Raw genomic sequence first — 14,035 nt, 5'->3', positions numbered from 1 at the left:
CAGCCGTAGCGGCTGCTACGGGGCCGCGGCATGAGGGGGCCCGCGTCACCTGCCGGCACGGGCCCCCACCTTGGCCGGAATCTCCGCTAGCTGCCGCTATGGCTGCTACAGCGCGATGCCACGGAACACTACGGCAGAGCAGGGAGTATCTCCCCGCTCTGCCATTAAACATAAGACATGTATCCCCTATCCACAGGATAGGGGATACGTGTGTGATCGCTGGCATTGATAGGGAGAACGGGGGACCGAAAGTCCCCTGAAGTTCTCCATCACAAACCTCGGACTTCCGGGGTCTGTGTCGGCAGCTCCGTAGAAATGAATGGAGCGCCGGTCACACTTGAGCTGCGCAGACACCGGAAGTCAGAGGTGAGTGATGGAGAACTTCGGGGGACTTTCGGTCCCCCGCTCTCCCTATCAATGCCAGCGATCACACATGTATCCCCTATCCTGTGGATAGGGGATACATGTCTTTTGTCTTTTCACACTGTAGGTCGCATTTTTTTGAGTGATTGGGGGTGTATGGCGTTCCCTACAGGGGGGGGGCTGTATAGCGTTCCCTACAGGGGGGGGCTGTAAGGCGTTCCCTACAGGGGGGGCTGTATAGCGTTCCCTACAGGGGGGGCTGTATAGCGTTCCCTACAGGGGGGTCTGTATGGCGTTCCCTAAAGGGGGGTCTGTATGGCGTTCCCTACAGGGGGGGGCTGTATGACTTTCCCTACAGACCCCCCCTGTAGGGAACGCCATACAGAACCCCTGTAGATAACGCCATACAGACCCCACTGTAGATAACGCCATAAAGTCCCCCCTGTAGATAACACCATACAGCCCCCTGTAGATAACGCCATACAGCCCCCCTGTAGATAACGCCATACAGCCCCCTCTGTAGATAGCGCCATACAGTCCCCCCTGTAGATAGCGCCATACAGTCCCCCCTGTAGATAGCGCCATACAGTCCCCCCTGTAGATAGCGCCATACAGTCCCCCCTGTAGATAGCGCCATACAGTCCCCCCTGTAGATAGCGCCATACAGACCCCCCTGTAGATAGCGCCATACAGACCCCTCTGTAGATAGCGCCATACAGTCCCCCCTGTAGATAACGCCATACAGCCCCCTCTGTTGATAGCGCCATACAGTCCCCCCTGTAGATAACGCCATACAGCCCCCTCTGTAGATATCTTGAGATTCAGTCCTGCTTGATAGGTAACAGTGCAGTAAGCTAAGCATGATAAGATCATCTAAATTATTGCATCTCAGTTGCATGAGTGCTTTGTGTTATATTCAATGATTCAATTTAACCTAAGTCTCTAAATGTGGGCAAAGAAAATAAAAAAACTATACTCACCTCCTCCCTCGCCTCCGTTCACCCGCCGCAGCCCCCATCCTCCTGTCTCGGTCTGTGTTACAAGTGTACAAGGCTGCACTGGTGACGCGCTGCCGATGGCACGTGACCGCTGCTGCCAATAACTCCTCATTGGTGTGCTGCTGAGGACAGTAGTTCCACAGCAAATCGCTGTTGAGGGCATTGATTGGCTGCAGCGGTCATGTGCCATCGACCGCGCGTCACCACAGCAGCTTTGTAAACACAGAAAGGGATAGGGGCTGCGGAGGGGGAACGGAGGCGCCGGAGGAGGTGAGTATAGGTTTTTCATTTTCTTTGCCCACATTTAGGGACTTAGTTTAGATAAGAATTTAACCCGGAAAAAAATGTGTTACTTGTGTTCTAAACTGGTAATAAAATGTACAATATAAATCTTCCTTCATAATTTTTATTAGTAAGGTTTATTTTTATATGCATATATATGTTTAGGTAACTTTGTCGGTATTGGGGGGGGGGCGGGGGGGCCCTGGCACATTATCTGCACAGGGGCCTTTTGCAGTCTGTGTCCGCCACTGTAATATTATACAGTATATATTATTTCCCTCCCACAATAAATTACCTTGAAGTGCTGGCTTGGGGCTGCTCACCACCGGCTTGCATTACCAGCATATAACCATGGCATATGTCCGTCAGTGTCTTCTCACGATAGTTTCTTTCCGCTGTCATGTTGGTGTGTGCCAAATATTTGGCAAACAGACACTTTTCAGAGTCAGAAAAATTAGGGAGAGTCCAAGTTTCGCAAATCCTCCTGACAAGCTGACTGGTGATGTTGGGTAGTTTATATCTAGAAAGGAAAATAGAAAAACATAATACATACACAGCACTTAGAATTGAATAAAGACAGGTGACTTTTAAGAAACTTACTTTGTGTGGTACCGCAGGATGTCATTGGAAACATTATAAATTTCCTTTCCAGATGTAGAGAGGAAAAATACTTCTGTTGGCATGTTGTTCTTTAGCAACATTGGTCTTACTATCTCAAAGTAGACATTAAACCACTAGGGGACGGATACAAATAAAGAGATTATTGAAAAGCATCTTTACAACTCCATAAAGTAAGTAGGAGCCTTATAGAAACTTACCATTTCTTCCTCCTTTGTTAGCACATAGGTTGCCACTTGGTGTGTAGAGGTCTTGTGTAACTTGACCCCAACAACTACCAGGTCTAAACCCAAATATCTGTGAGTGATCCTCTCATTCCACTCTGAAACCTATGAGTCAAAAGGAAAAAGTATGAGGGACAGGAAAGCAAATTATTTATTGAATATAATTTTCCTATCAATTCTAAGTTCACATCATACCATGTCAGTAGCTACTGGTTTTGGGAGAATAGATTGGATTATGGGAATATGTCAACAGAAGCTGCTCCCTGCCATGGAGCTAGGAATTAAGGGATTAACCAAGTAGAGGTGACAAATTTATATTGTTAGCTGCATCTGGCTCCAGCCAGGTGTGACATATTTTTAATGTGCATGACACTGTATTGTTACAGCCCAATCCCTGAGCCAGCTATGTGTGAGATTTGTCAATGTACTTGCCACTGTATTGTGTTAGCCCAACACTACGCCAAGCCACTTGTGATTTTTTTTTCTATACATATGCCACTCTTTTGTTTCAGCATAATTTCTGTCTCTAGCCAGGTGTAAGGTTTTTACATAGATTATTCACTCTGTTCTTGCAGACAAATATCCGACTTTAATAAGCTAACATTAACCTTATGCAGGCTTCACACCATTATCGGCCTTCAGTGCTCCCCTACACTATTAAAAGTATTTAACTGCAGCCATAAGGCCTCCAGACACTTCTCTAAAAAGCACCCCAAAGCATAACCATAACAGGGTAGGAAAACAAAATGACGCAGAAAAACAGAGGAGGAGAAAGCTACTTACAGTCATATGTCTGACAACACCTGGCCGTTGCAGATGCCTCAAAATAAGCAGGGCCTCAAGATAATAAATAATTTCAAGTTGAGTGTCTCGCTTCATGTGTCTGTCTTTTGCAGCTTTGAGGCATTTCAGGAAGGTTGGCTTTGCCACAACTAAAAGCCTCTGACATTCCTGGGGTGTTTTCATAGAATTTGTCAATGACTTGTATCTAAACACAAAGTAAAGAGAAATGATTTTATTGTATATACAAAAGTAATAAAGAGTAGTAGCAATATCTAAAATAAATATATACCTATTTGAGGTTTCATACTTTGTCTAAGGATACATTTGAGTTCATAACTCACCGTTTGCTGACAACTTCTCTTGAAATTCCCTTAGATTCACCACCGCCTCTGACATTTTTGAACATACCCCACTTTAACTTGATTTTAAATGTTTCACTTTCAGTAGCAGAAATGTCATTCTTTGACATTTGGGCCTTTTTATTTTCACTGCTGTTTGGTCACCAAATGGATCTCCTTATCTCGAGGCCTAGTCCTCTCCCCACCGCCCTGGAACTCTGCCCCGGCCTGTGCTGCCTGCCAACACACTCTGGCCCTGGAACTCTGCCCCGGCCTGTGCTGCCGTCACACTCTGGCCCTGGAACTGTGCCCCGGCCTGCCTCTGCTGCTCACCACCGCCTCTGACATTTGTGAACATACCCCACTTTAACTTGATTTTAAATGTTTCACTTTCAGTAGCAGAAATGTCATTCTTTGACATTTGGGCCTTTTTATTTTTACTGCTGTTTGGTCACCAAATGGATCTCCTTATCTCGAGGCCTAGTCCTCTCCCCACCGCCCTGGAACTCTGCCCCGGCCTGTGCTGCCTGCCATCACACTCTGGCCCTGGAACTCTGCCCCGGCCTACCCCTGCTGTTCACCACCGCCTCTGACATTTTTGAACATACCCCAATTTAACTTGATTTTAAATGTTTCACTTTCAGTAGCAGAAATGTCATTCTTTGACATTTGGGCCTTTTTATTTTCACTGCTGCTTGGTCACCAAATGGATCTCCTTATCTCGAGGCCTAGTCCTCTCCCCACCGCCCTGGAACTCTGCCCCGGCCTACGCTGCCTGCCGTCACACTCTGGCCCTGGAACTCTGCCCGGCCTGTGCTGCCGTCACACTCTGGCCCTGGAACTGTGCCCCGGCCTGCCTCTGCTGCTCACCACCGCCTCTGACATTTTTTTGAACATACCCCACTTTAACTTGATTTTAAATGTTTCACTTTCAGTAGCAGAAATGTCATTCTTTGACATTTGGGCCTTTTTATTTTCACTGCTGTTTGGTCACCAAATGGATCACCTTATCTCGAGGCCTAGTCCTCTCCCCACCGCCCTGGAACTCTGCCCCGGCCTGCGCTGCCTGCCGTCACACTCTGGCCCTGGAACTCTGCCCCGGCCTGCCCCTGCTGTTCACCACCGCCTCTGACATTTTTGAACATACCCCACTTTAACTTGATTTTAAATGTTTCACTTTCAGTAGCAGAAATGTCATTCTTTGACATTTGGGCCTTTTTATTTTCACTGCTGTTTGGTCACCAAATGGATCTCCTTATCTCGAGGCCTAGTCCTCTCCCCACCGCCCTGGAACTCTGCCCCGGCCTACGCTGCCTGCCGTCACACTCTGGCCCTGGAACTCTGCCCTGGCCTGTGCTGCCGTCACACTCTGGCCCTGGAACTCTGCCCCGGCCTGCCCCTGCTGTTCACCACCGCCTCTGACATTTTTGAACATACCCCACTTTAACTTGATTTTAAATGTTTCACTTTCAGTAGCAGAAATGTCATTCTTTGACATTTGGGCCTTTTTATTTTCACTGCTGTTTGGTCACCAAATGGATCTCCTTATCTCGAGGCCTAGTCCTCTCCCCACCGCCCTGGAACTCTGCCCCGGCCTGCGCTGCCTGCCGTCACACTCTGGCCCTGGAACTCTGCCCCGGCCTGCCCCTGCTGTTCACCACCGCCTCTGACATTTTGAACATACCCCACTTTAACTTGATTTTAAATGTTTCACTTTCAGTAGCAGAAATGTCATTCTTTGACATTTGGGCCTTTTTATTTTCACTGCTGTTTGGTCACCAAATGGATCTCCTTATCTCGAGGCCTAGTCCTCTCCCCACCGCCCTGGAACTCTGCCCCGGCCTACGCTGCCTGCCGTCACACTCTGGCCCTGGAACTCTGCCCTGGCCTGTGCTGCCGTCACACTCTGGCCCTGGAACTGTGCCCCGGCCTGCCTCTGCTGCTCATTACCGCCTCTGACATTTTTTGAACATACCCCACTTTAACTTGATTTTAAATGTTTCACTTTCAGTAGCAGAAATGTCATTCTTTGACATTTGGGCCTTTTTATTTTCACTGCTGTTTGGTCACCAAATGGATCTCCTTATCTCGAGGCCTAGTCCTCTCCCCACCGCCCTGGAACTCTGCCCCGGCCTGTGCTGCCTGCCGTCACACTCTGGCCCTGGAACTCTGCCCCGGCCTGCCCCTGCTGTTCACCACCGCCTCTGACATTTTTGAACATACCCCACTTTAACTTGATTTTAAATGTTTCACTTTCAGTAGCAGAAATGTCATTCTTTGACATTTGGGCCTTTTTATTTTCACTGCTGTTTGGTCACCAAATGGATCTCCTTATCTCGAGGCCTAGTCCTCTCTCCACCGCCCTGGAACTCTGCCCCGGCCTGCGCTGCCTGCCGTCACACTCTGACCCTGGAACTCTGCCCCGGCCTGCCCCTGCTGTTCACCACCGCCTCTGACATTTTTGAACATACCCCACTTTAACTTGATTTTAAATGTTTCACTTTCAGTAGCAGAAATGTCATTCTTTGACATTTGGGCCTTTTTATTTTCACTGCTGTTTGGTCACCAAATGGATCTCCTTATCTCGAGGCCTAGTCCTCTCCCCACCGCCCTGGAACTCTGCCCCGGCCTACGCTGCCTGCCGTCACACTCTGGCCCTGGAACTCTGCCCTGGCCTGTGCTGCCGTCACACTCTGGCCCTGGAACTGTGCCCCGGCCTGCCTCTGCTGCTCATTACCGCCTCTGACATTTTTTGAACATACCCCACTTTAACTTTATTTTAAATGTTTCACTTTCAGTAGCAGAAATGTCATTCTTTGACATTTGGGCCTTTTTATTTTCACTGCTGTTTGGTCACCAAATGGATCTCCTTATCTCGAGGCCTAGTCCTCTCCCCACCGCCCTGGAACTCTGCCCCGGCCTGTGCTGCCTGCCGTCACACTCTGGCCCTGGAACTCTGCCCCGGCCTGCCCCTGCTGTTCACCACCGCCTCTGACATTTTTGAACATACCCCACTTTAACTTGATTTTAAATGTTTCACTTTCAGTAGCAGAAATGTCATTCTTTGACATTTGGGCCTTTTTATTTTCACTGCTGTTTGGTCACCAAATGGATCTCCTTATCTCGAGGCCTAGTCCTCTCCCCACCGCCCTGGAACTCTGCCCCGGCCTGTGCTGCCTGCCGTCACACTCTGGCCCTGGAACTCTGCCCCGGCCTGCCCCTGCTGTTCACCACCGCCTCTGACATTTTTGAACATACCCCACTTTAACTTGATTTTAAATGTTTCACTTTCAGTAGCAGAAATGTCATTCTTTGACATTTGGGCCTTTTTATTTTCACTGCTGTTTGGTCACCAAATGGATCTCCTTATCTCGAGGCCTAGTCCTCTCCCCACCGCCCTGGAACTCTGCCCCGGCCTGCGCTGCCTGCCGTCACACTCTGGCCCTGGAACTCTGCCCCGGCCTGCCCCTGCTGTTCACCACCGCCTCTGACATTTTTGAACATACCCCACTTTAACTTGATTTTAAATGTTTCACTTTCAGTAGCAGAAATGTCATTCTTTGACATTTGGGCCTTTTTATTTTCACTGCTGTTTGGTCACCAAATGGATCTCCTTATCTCGAGGCCTAGTCCTCTCCCCACCGCCCTGGAACTCTGCCCCGGCCTACGCTGCCTGCCGTCACACTCTGGCCCTGGAACTCTGCCCTGGCCTGTGCTGCCGTCACACTCTGGCCCTGGAACTGTGCCCGGCCTGCCTCTGCTGCTCATTACCGCCTCTGACATTTTTTGAACATACCCCACTTTAACTTGATTTTAAATGTTTCACTTTCAGTAGCAGAAATGTCATTCTTTGACATTTGGGCCTTTTTATTTTCACTGCTGTTTGTTCACCAAATGGATCTCCTTATCTCGAGGCCTAGTCCTCTCCCCACCGCCCTGGAACTCTGCCCCGGCCTGTGCTGCCTGCCGTCACACTCTGGCCCTGGAACTCTGCCCCGGCCTGCCCCTGCTGTTCACCACCGCCTCTGACATTTTTGAACATACCCCACTTTAACTTGATTTTAAATGTTTCACTTTCAGTAGCAGAAATGTCATTCTTTGACATTTGGGCCTTTTTATTTTCACTGCTGTTTGGTCACCAAATGGATCTCCTTATCTCGAGGCCTAGTCCTCTCCCCACCGCCCTGGAACTCTGCCCCGGCCTACGCTGCCTGCCGTCACACTCTGGCCCTGGAACTCTGCCCTGGCCTGTGCTGCCGTCACACTCTGGCCCTGGAACTGTGCCCCGGCCTGCCTCTGCTGCTCATTACCGCCTCTGACATTTTTTACACATACCCCACTTTAACTTGATTTTAAATGTTTCACTTTCAGTAGCAGAAATGTCATTCTTTGACATTTGGGCCTTTTTATTTTCACTGCTGTTTGGTCACCAAATGGATCTCCTTATCTCGAGGCCTACTCCTCTCCCCACCGCCCTGGAACTCTGCCCCGGCCTGTGCTGCCTGCCGTCACACTCTGGCCCTGGAACTCTGCCCCGGCCTGCCCCTGCTGTTCACCACCGCCTCTGACATTTTTGAACATACCCCACTTTAACTTGATTTTAAATGTTTCACTTTCAGTAGCAGAAATGTCATTCTTTGACATTTGGGCCTTTTTATTTTCACTGCTGTTTGGTCACCAAATGGATCTCCTTATCTCGAGGCCTAGTCCTCTCTCCACCGCCCTGGAACTCTGCCCCGGCCTGCGCTGCCTGCCGTCACACTCTGGCCCTGGAACTCTGCCCCGGCCTGCCCCTGCTGTTCACCACCGCCTCTGACATTTTTGAACATACCCCACTTTAACTTGATTTTAAATGTTTCACTTTCAGTAGCAGAAATGTCATTCTTTGACATTTGGGCCTTTTTATTTTCACTGCTGTTTGGTCACCAAATGGATCTCCTTATCTCGAGGCCTAGTCCTCTCCCCACCGCCCTGGAACTCTGCCCCAGCCTACGCTGCCTGCCGTCACACTCTGGCCCTGGAACTCTGCCCTGGCCTGTGCTGCCGTCACACTCTGGCCCTGGAACTGTGCCCCGGCCTGCCTCTGCTGCTCATTACCGCCTCTGACATTTTTTGAACATACCCCACTTTAACTTGATTTTAAATGTTTCACTTTCAGTAGCAGAAATGTCATTCTTTGACATTTGGGCCTTTTTATTTTCACTGCTGTTTGGTCACCAAATGGATCTCCTTATCTCGAGGCCTAGTCCTCTCCCCACCGCCCTGGAACTCTGCCCCGGCCTGTGCTGCCTGCCGTCACACTCTGGCCCTGGAACTCTGCCCCGGCCTGCCCCTGCTGTTCACCACCGCCTCTGACATTTTTGAACATACCCCACTTTAACGTGATTTTAAATGTTTCACTTTCAGTAGCAGAAATGTCATTCTTTGACATTTGGGCCTTTTTATTTTCACTGCTGTTTGGTCACCAAATGGATCTCCTTATCTCGAGGCCTAGTCCTCTCCCCACCGCCCTGGAACTCTGCCCCGGCCTGCGCTGCCTGCCGTCACACTCTGGCCCTGGAACTCTGCCCCGGCCTGCCCCTGCTGTTCACCACCGCCTCTGACATTTTTGAACATACCCCACTTTAACTTGATTTTAAATGTTTCACTTTCAGTAGCAGAAATGTCATTCTTTGACATTTGGGCCTTTTTATTTTCACTGCTGTTTGGTCACCAAATGGATCTCCTTATCTCGAGGCCTAGTCCTCTCCCCACCGCCTTGGAACTTTTCCCCGGCCTATGCTGCCTGCCGTCACACTCTTGCCCTGGAACTCTGGCCGGGCATGGGGATACAGGTTGCTCCCGCCGCCCCCCCCCCCACCCCACCGGACTCTACAGCAATCACCCTGGAACTCTGGCTGGGCATGGGGACGCAGGTTGCTCCCGCTGCCCCCCCCCCCCACCGGACCCTACAGCAATCACCCTGGAACTCTGGCTGGGCATGGGGATGCGGGTTGCTCCCGCTGCCCCCCCCACCCCACCGGACCCTACAGCAATCACCCTGGAACACTGGCTGGGCATGGGGATGCAGGTTGCTCCCACTGCCCCCCCCCACCGGGTCCTTCCAGCAATCACCCTGGAACTCCGGGAGGGCATGGGGACGCAGGTTGCTCCCGCTGCCCCCCCCCACCGGGACCTTCCAGCAATCACCCTGGAACTATGGCTGGGCATGGAGATGCAGGTTGCTCCCGCTAACCCCCTTCCACCCCACCGGACCCTACAGCAATCACCCTGGAACTGGAACTCTGGCTGGGCATGGAGATGCAGGTTGCTCCCGCTGCCCCCCCACCGGACCCTACAGCAATCACCCTGGAACTCTGGCTGGGCATGGGGATGCAGGTTGCTCCCGCTGCCCCCCCCCCCCAGCAATCACCCTGGAACTCTGGCTGGGCATGGAGATGCAGGTTGCTCCCGCTGACCCCCTTCCACCCCACCGGACCCTACAGCAACCACCCTGGAACTCTGGCTGGGCATGGAGATGCAAGTTGCTCCCGCTGTCCCCCCCCACCGGACCCTACAGCAATCACCCTGGAACTCTGGCTGGGCATGGGGATGCAGGTTGCTCCCGCTGCCCCCCCCCCCACCGGGACCTTCCAGGAATCACCCTGGAACTCTGGCCGGGCAAGGAGATGCAGGTTGCTCCCGCTGCCCCCCCCCCTCCCACCGGGACCTTCCAGGAATCACCCTGGAACTCTGGCCGGGCAAGGAGATGCAGGTTGCTCCCGCTGCCCCCCCCCCCCCCACCGGGACCTTCCAGCAATCACCCTGGAACTCTGGCTGGGCATGGAGATGCAGGTTGCTCCCGCTGCGCCCCCCCCCCCACGGACCTTCCCGCAATCTCCCTGGAACTCTGGGCGGGCATGGGGATGCAGGTTGCTCCCGCTGCCCCCCTTCCACCCCACCGGACCCTACAGCAATCACCTTGGAACTCTGGCCGGGCATGGAGATGCAGGTTGCTCCCGCTGCCCCCCCCCCACCGGGACCTTCCAGCAATCACCCTGGAACTCTGGCTGGGCATGGGGACATAGGTTGCTCCCGCTGCCCCCCCCCCCACACCGGGTCCTTCCAGCAATCACCCTGGAACTCTGGCTGGGCATGGGGATGCGGGTTGCTCCCGCTGCCCCCCCACGGGGACCTTCCAGCAATCACCCTGGAACTCTGGCCGGGCATGGGGATGCAGGTTGCTAACGCTGCCCCCCCCCAGCCACCGGGACCTACCAGCAATCACCCTGGAACTCTGGCTGGGCATGGGGATGCAGGTTGCTCCCGCTGCCCCCCCACCCCACCGGACCCTACAGCAATCACCCTGGATCTCTGGCTGGGCATGGGGACATAGGTTGCTCCCGCTGCCCCCCCCACCGGGACCTTCCAGCAATCACCCTGGAACTCTGGCTGGGCATGGAGATGCAGGTTGCTCCCGCTGCCCCCCCACCGGGTCCTTCCAGCAATCACCCTGGAACTCTGGCTGGGCATGGGGATGCAGGTTGCTCCCGCTGCCCCCCACCCCACCGGACCCTACAGCAATCACCCTGGAACTCTGGCTGGGCATGGGGATGCGGGTTGCTCCCGCTGCCCCCCCACCGGGACCTTCCAGCAATCACCCTGGAACTCTGGCCGGGCATGGGGATGCAGGTTGCTCCCGCTGCCCCCCCCCACACACCGGGACCTACCACAAATTACCCTGGAACTCTGGCTGGGCATGGGGATGCAGGTTGCTCCCGCTGCCCCCCCCTCCCACTGGGACCTACCAGCAATCACCCTGGAACTCTGGCTGGGCATGGGGATGCAGGTTGCTCCCCGCTGCCCCCCCCACCGGGACCTACCAGCAATCACCCTGGAACTCTGGCTGGGCATGGGGATGCAGGTTGCTCCCGCTGCCACCCCACCGGACCCTACAGCAATCACCCTGGAACTCTGGCTGGGCATGGGGACATAGGTTGCTCCCGCTGCCCCCCCCCCCCCCCCACCGGGACCTACCAGCAATCACCCTGGATCTCTGGCTGGGCATGGGGATGCAGGTTGCTCCCGCTGCCCCCCCCACCGGACCCTACAGCAATCACCCTGGAACTCTGGCTGGGCATGGGGACATAGGTTGCTCCCGCTGCCCCCCCCCCCCCCACCGGGTCCTTCCAGCAATCACCCTGGAACTCTGGCTGGGCATGGGGATGCAGGTTGCTCCCACTGCCCCCCCACCGGGACATTCCAGCAATCACCCTGGAACTCTGGCTGGGCATGGAGATGCAGGTTGCTCCCGCTGCCCCCCACCGGGACCTACCAGCAATCACCCAGGAACTCTGGCTGGGCATGGGGATGCAGGTTGCTCTCGCTGCCCCCCCCCACCAGGACCTACCAGCAATCACCCTGGAACTCTGGCTGGGCATGGGGATGCAGGTTGCTCCCGCTACCCCCCCCACCCACCTGGACCTACCAGCAATCACCCTGGAACTCTGGCTGGGCATGGGGATGCAGGTTGCTCGAGTTGCCCCCCCCCCACGGGGACCTTCCAGCAATCACCCTGGAACTCTGGCTGGGCATGGAGATGCAGGTTGCTCCCGCTGCCCCCAACCGGACCTTGCCGCAATCTCCCTGGAACTCTGGCTGGGCATGAGGATGCAGGTTGCTCCCGCTTCCCCCCCACCGGGACCTTCCCGCAATCTCCCTGGAACTCTGGGCGGGCATGGGGATGCAGGTTGCTCCCGCTGCCCCCTTCCACCCCACCGGACCCTACAGCAATCACCCTGGAACTCTGGCTGGGCATGGAGATGCAGGTTGCTCCCGCTGCCCCCCCCACCGGACCCTACAGCAATCACCCTGGAACTCTGGCTGGGCATGGAGATGCAGGTTGCTCCCGCTGCCCCCCCCCCACCGGACCCTACAGCAATCACCCTGGAACTCTGGCTGGGCATGGGGATGCAGGTTGCTCCCGCTGCCACCCCACCCCACCGGACCCTACAGCAATCACCCTGGAACTCTGGCTGGGCATGGGGACATAGGTTGCTACCGCTGCCCCCCCCACCGGGACCTTCCAGCAATCACCCTGGAACTCTGGCTGGGCATGGAGATGCAGGTTGCTCCCGCTGCCCCCCTCCCACCGGGACCTACTAGCAATCACCCTGGAACTCTGGCTGGGCATGGAGATGCAGGTTGCTCCCGCTGCCCCCCCCACCGGGACCTACCAGCAATCACCCTGGAACTCTGGCTGGGCATGGAGATGCAGGTTGCTCCCGCTGCCCCCCCCTCCGGGACCTACCAGCAATCACCCTGGAACTCTGGCTGGGCATGGGGACATAGGTTGCTTCCGTTGCCCCCCCCCCACCGGGACCTTCCAGCAATCACCCTGGAACTCTAGCTGGGCATGGAGATGCAGGTTGCTCCCGCTGCCCCCCCCCCCCACCGGGACCTGCCAGCAATCACCCTGGAACTCTGGCTGGGCATGGAGATGCAGGTTGCTCCCGCTGCCCCCCCCCCACCGGGACCTACCTGCAATCACCCTGGAACTCTGGCTGGGCATGGAGATGCAGGTTGCTCCCGCTGCCCCCCCCCCCCACCGGAACCTACCAGCAATCACCCTGGAACTCTGGCTGGGCATGGAGATGCAGGTTGCTCCCGCTGCCCCCAACCGGACCTTGCCGCAATCTCCCTGGAACTCTGGCTGGGCATGGGGACATAGGTTGCTCCCGCTGCCCCCCCACCGGGACCTTCCAGCAATCACCCTGGAACTCTGGCTGGGCATGGAGATGCAGGTTGCTCCCGCTGCCCCCCCCCCACGGGACCTACCAGCAATCACCCTGGAACTCTGGCTGGGCATGGAGATGCAGGTTGCTCCCGCTGCCCCCCCCCACCGGGACCTACCAGCAATCACCCTGAAACTCTGGCTGGGCATGGAGATGCAGGTTGCTCCCGCTGCCCCCCCCCCTCCGGGACCTACCAGCAATCACCCTGGAACTCTGTCTGGGCATGGGGACATAGGTTGCTCCCGTTGCCCCCCCCCACCGGGACCTTCCAGCAATCACCCTGGAACTCTAGCTGGGCATGGAGATGCAGGTTGCTCCCGCTGCCCCCCCCCCCACCGGGACCTGCCAGCAATCACCCTGGAACTCTGGCTGGGCATGGAGGTGCAGGTTGCTCCCGCTGCCCCCCCCCACCGGGACCTAAAAGCAATCACCCTGGAACTCTAGCTGGGCATGGAGATGCAGGTTGCTCCCGCTGCCCCCCCCCACCGGGACCTGCCAGCAATCACCCTGGAACTCTGGCTGGGCATGGAGGTGCAGGTTGCTCCCGCTGCCCCCCCCCACCGGGACCTACCAGCAATCACCCTGGAACTCTGGCTGGGCATGGAGATGCAGGTTGCTCCCGCTGCCCCCCCCCCCACCGGGACCTACCAGCAATC

The 14,035-nt window shown here is 55.1% G+C and overlaps 1 protein-coding gene across 1 annotated transcript; it reads right to left on the bottom strand.

Annotated features, from left to right (window-relative positions):
- Nucleotides 1-1,902: 1,902 nt before the first annotated feature.
- LOC142699024 (uncharacterized) lies at nucleotides 1,903-3,674 on the bottom strand. The gene is made up of 5 exons (XM_075847963.1): nucleotides 3,610-3,674; nucleotides 3,269-3,473; nucleotides 2,462-2,590; nucleotides 2,244-2,377; nucleotides 1,903-2,163 (listed from the first exon to the last, which is right to left on the bottom strand). The coding sequence occupies exons 1-5, from the start codon at nucleotides 3,672-3,674 to the stop codon at nucleotides 1,935-1,937; spliced, it is 762 nt and encodes a 253-aa protein (XP_075704078.1). The 3' UTR covers nucleotides 1,903-1,934.
- Between the last annotated feature and the right edge of the window lie 10,361 nt (nucleotides 3,675-14,035).

Source organism: Rhinoderma darwinii, unplaced genomic scaffold, assembly GCF_050947455.1.
Source record: "Rhinoderma darwinii isolate aRhiDar2 unplaced genomic scaffold, aRhiDar2.hap1 Scaffold_114, whole genome shotgun sequence".
Classification (NCBI taxonomy): domain Eukaryota; kingdom Metazoa; phylum Chordata; class Amphibia; order Anura; family Rhinodermatidae; genus Rhinoderma; species Rhinoderma darwinii.
The sequence above is the reverse complement of the archived record's forward strand: the minus strand, read 5'-3'. Positions and strand labels throughout refer to the sequence as shown.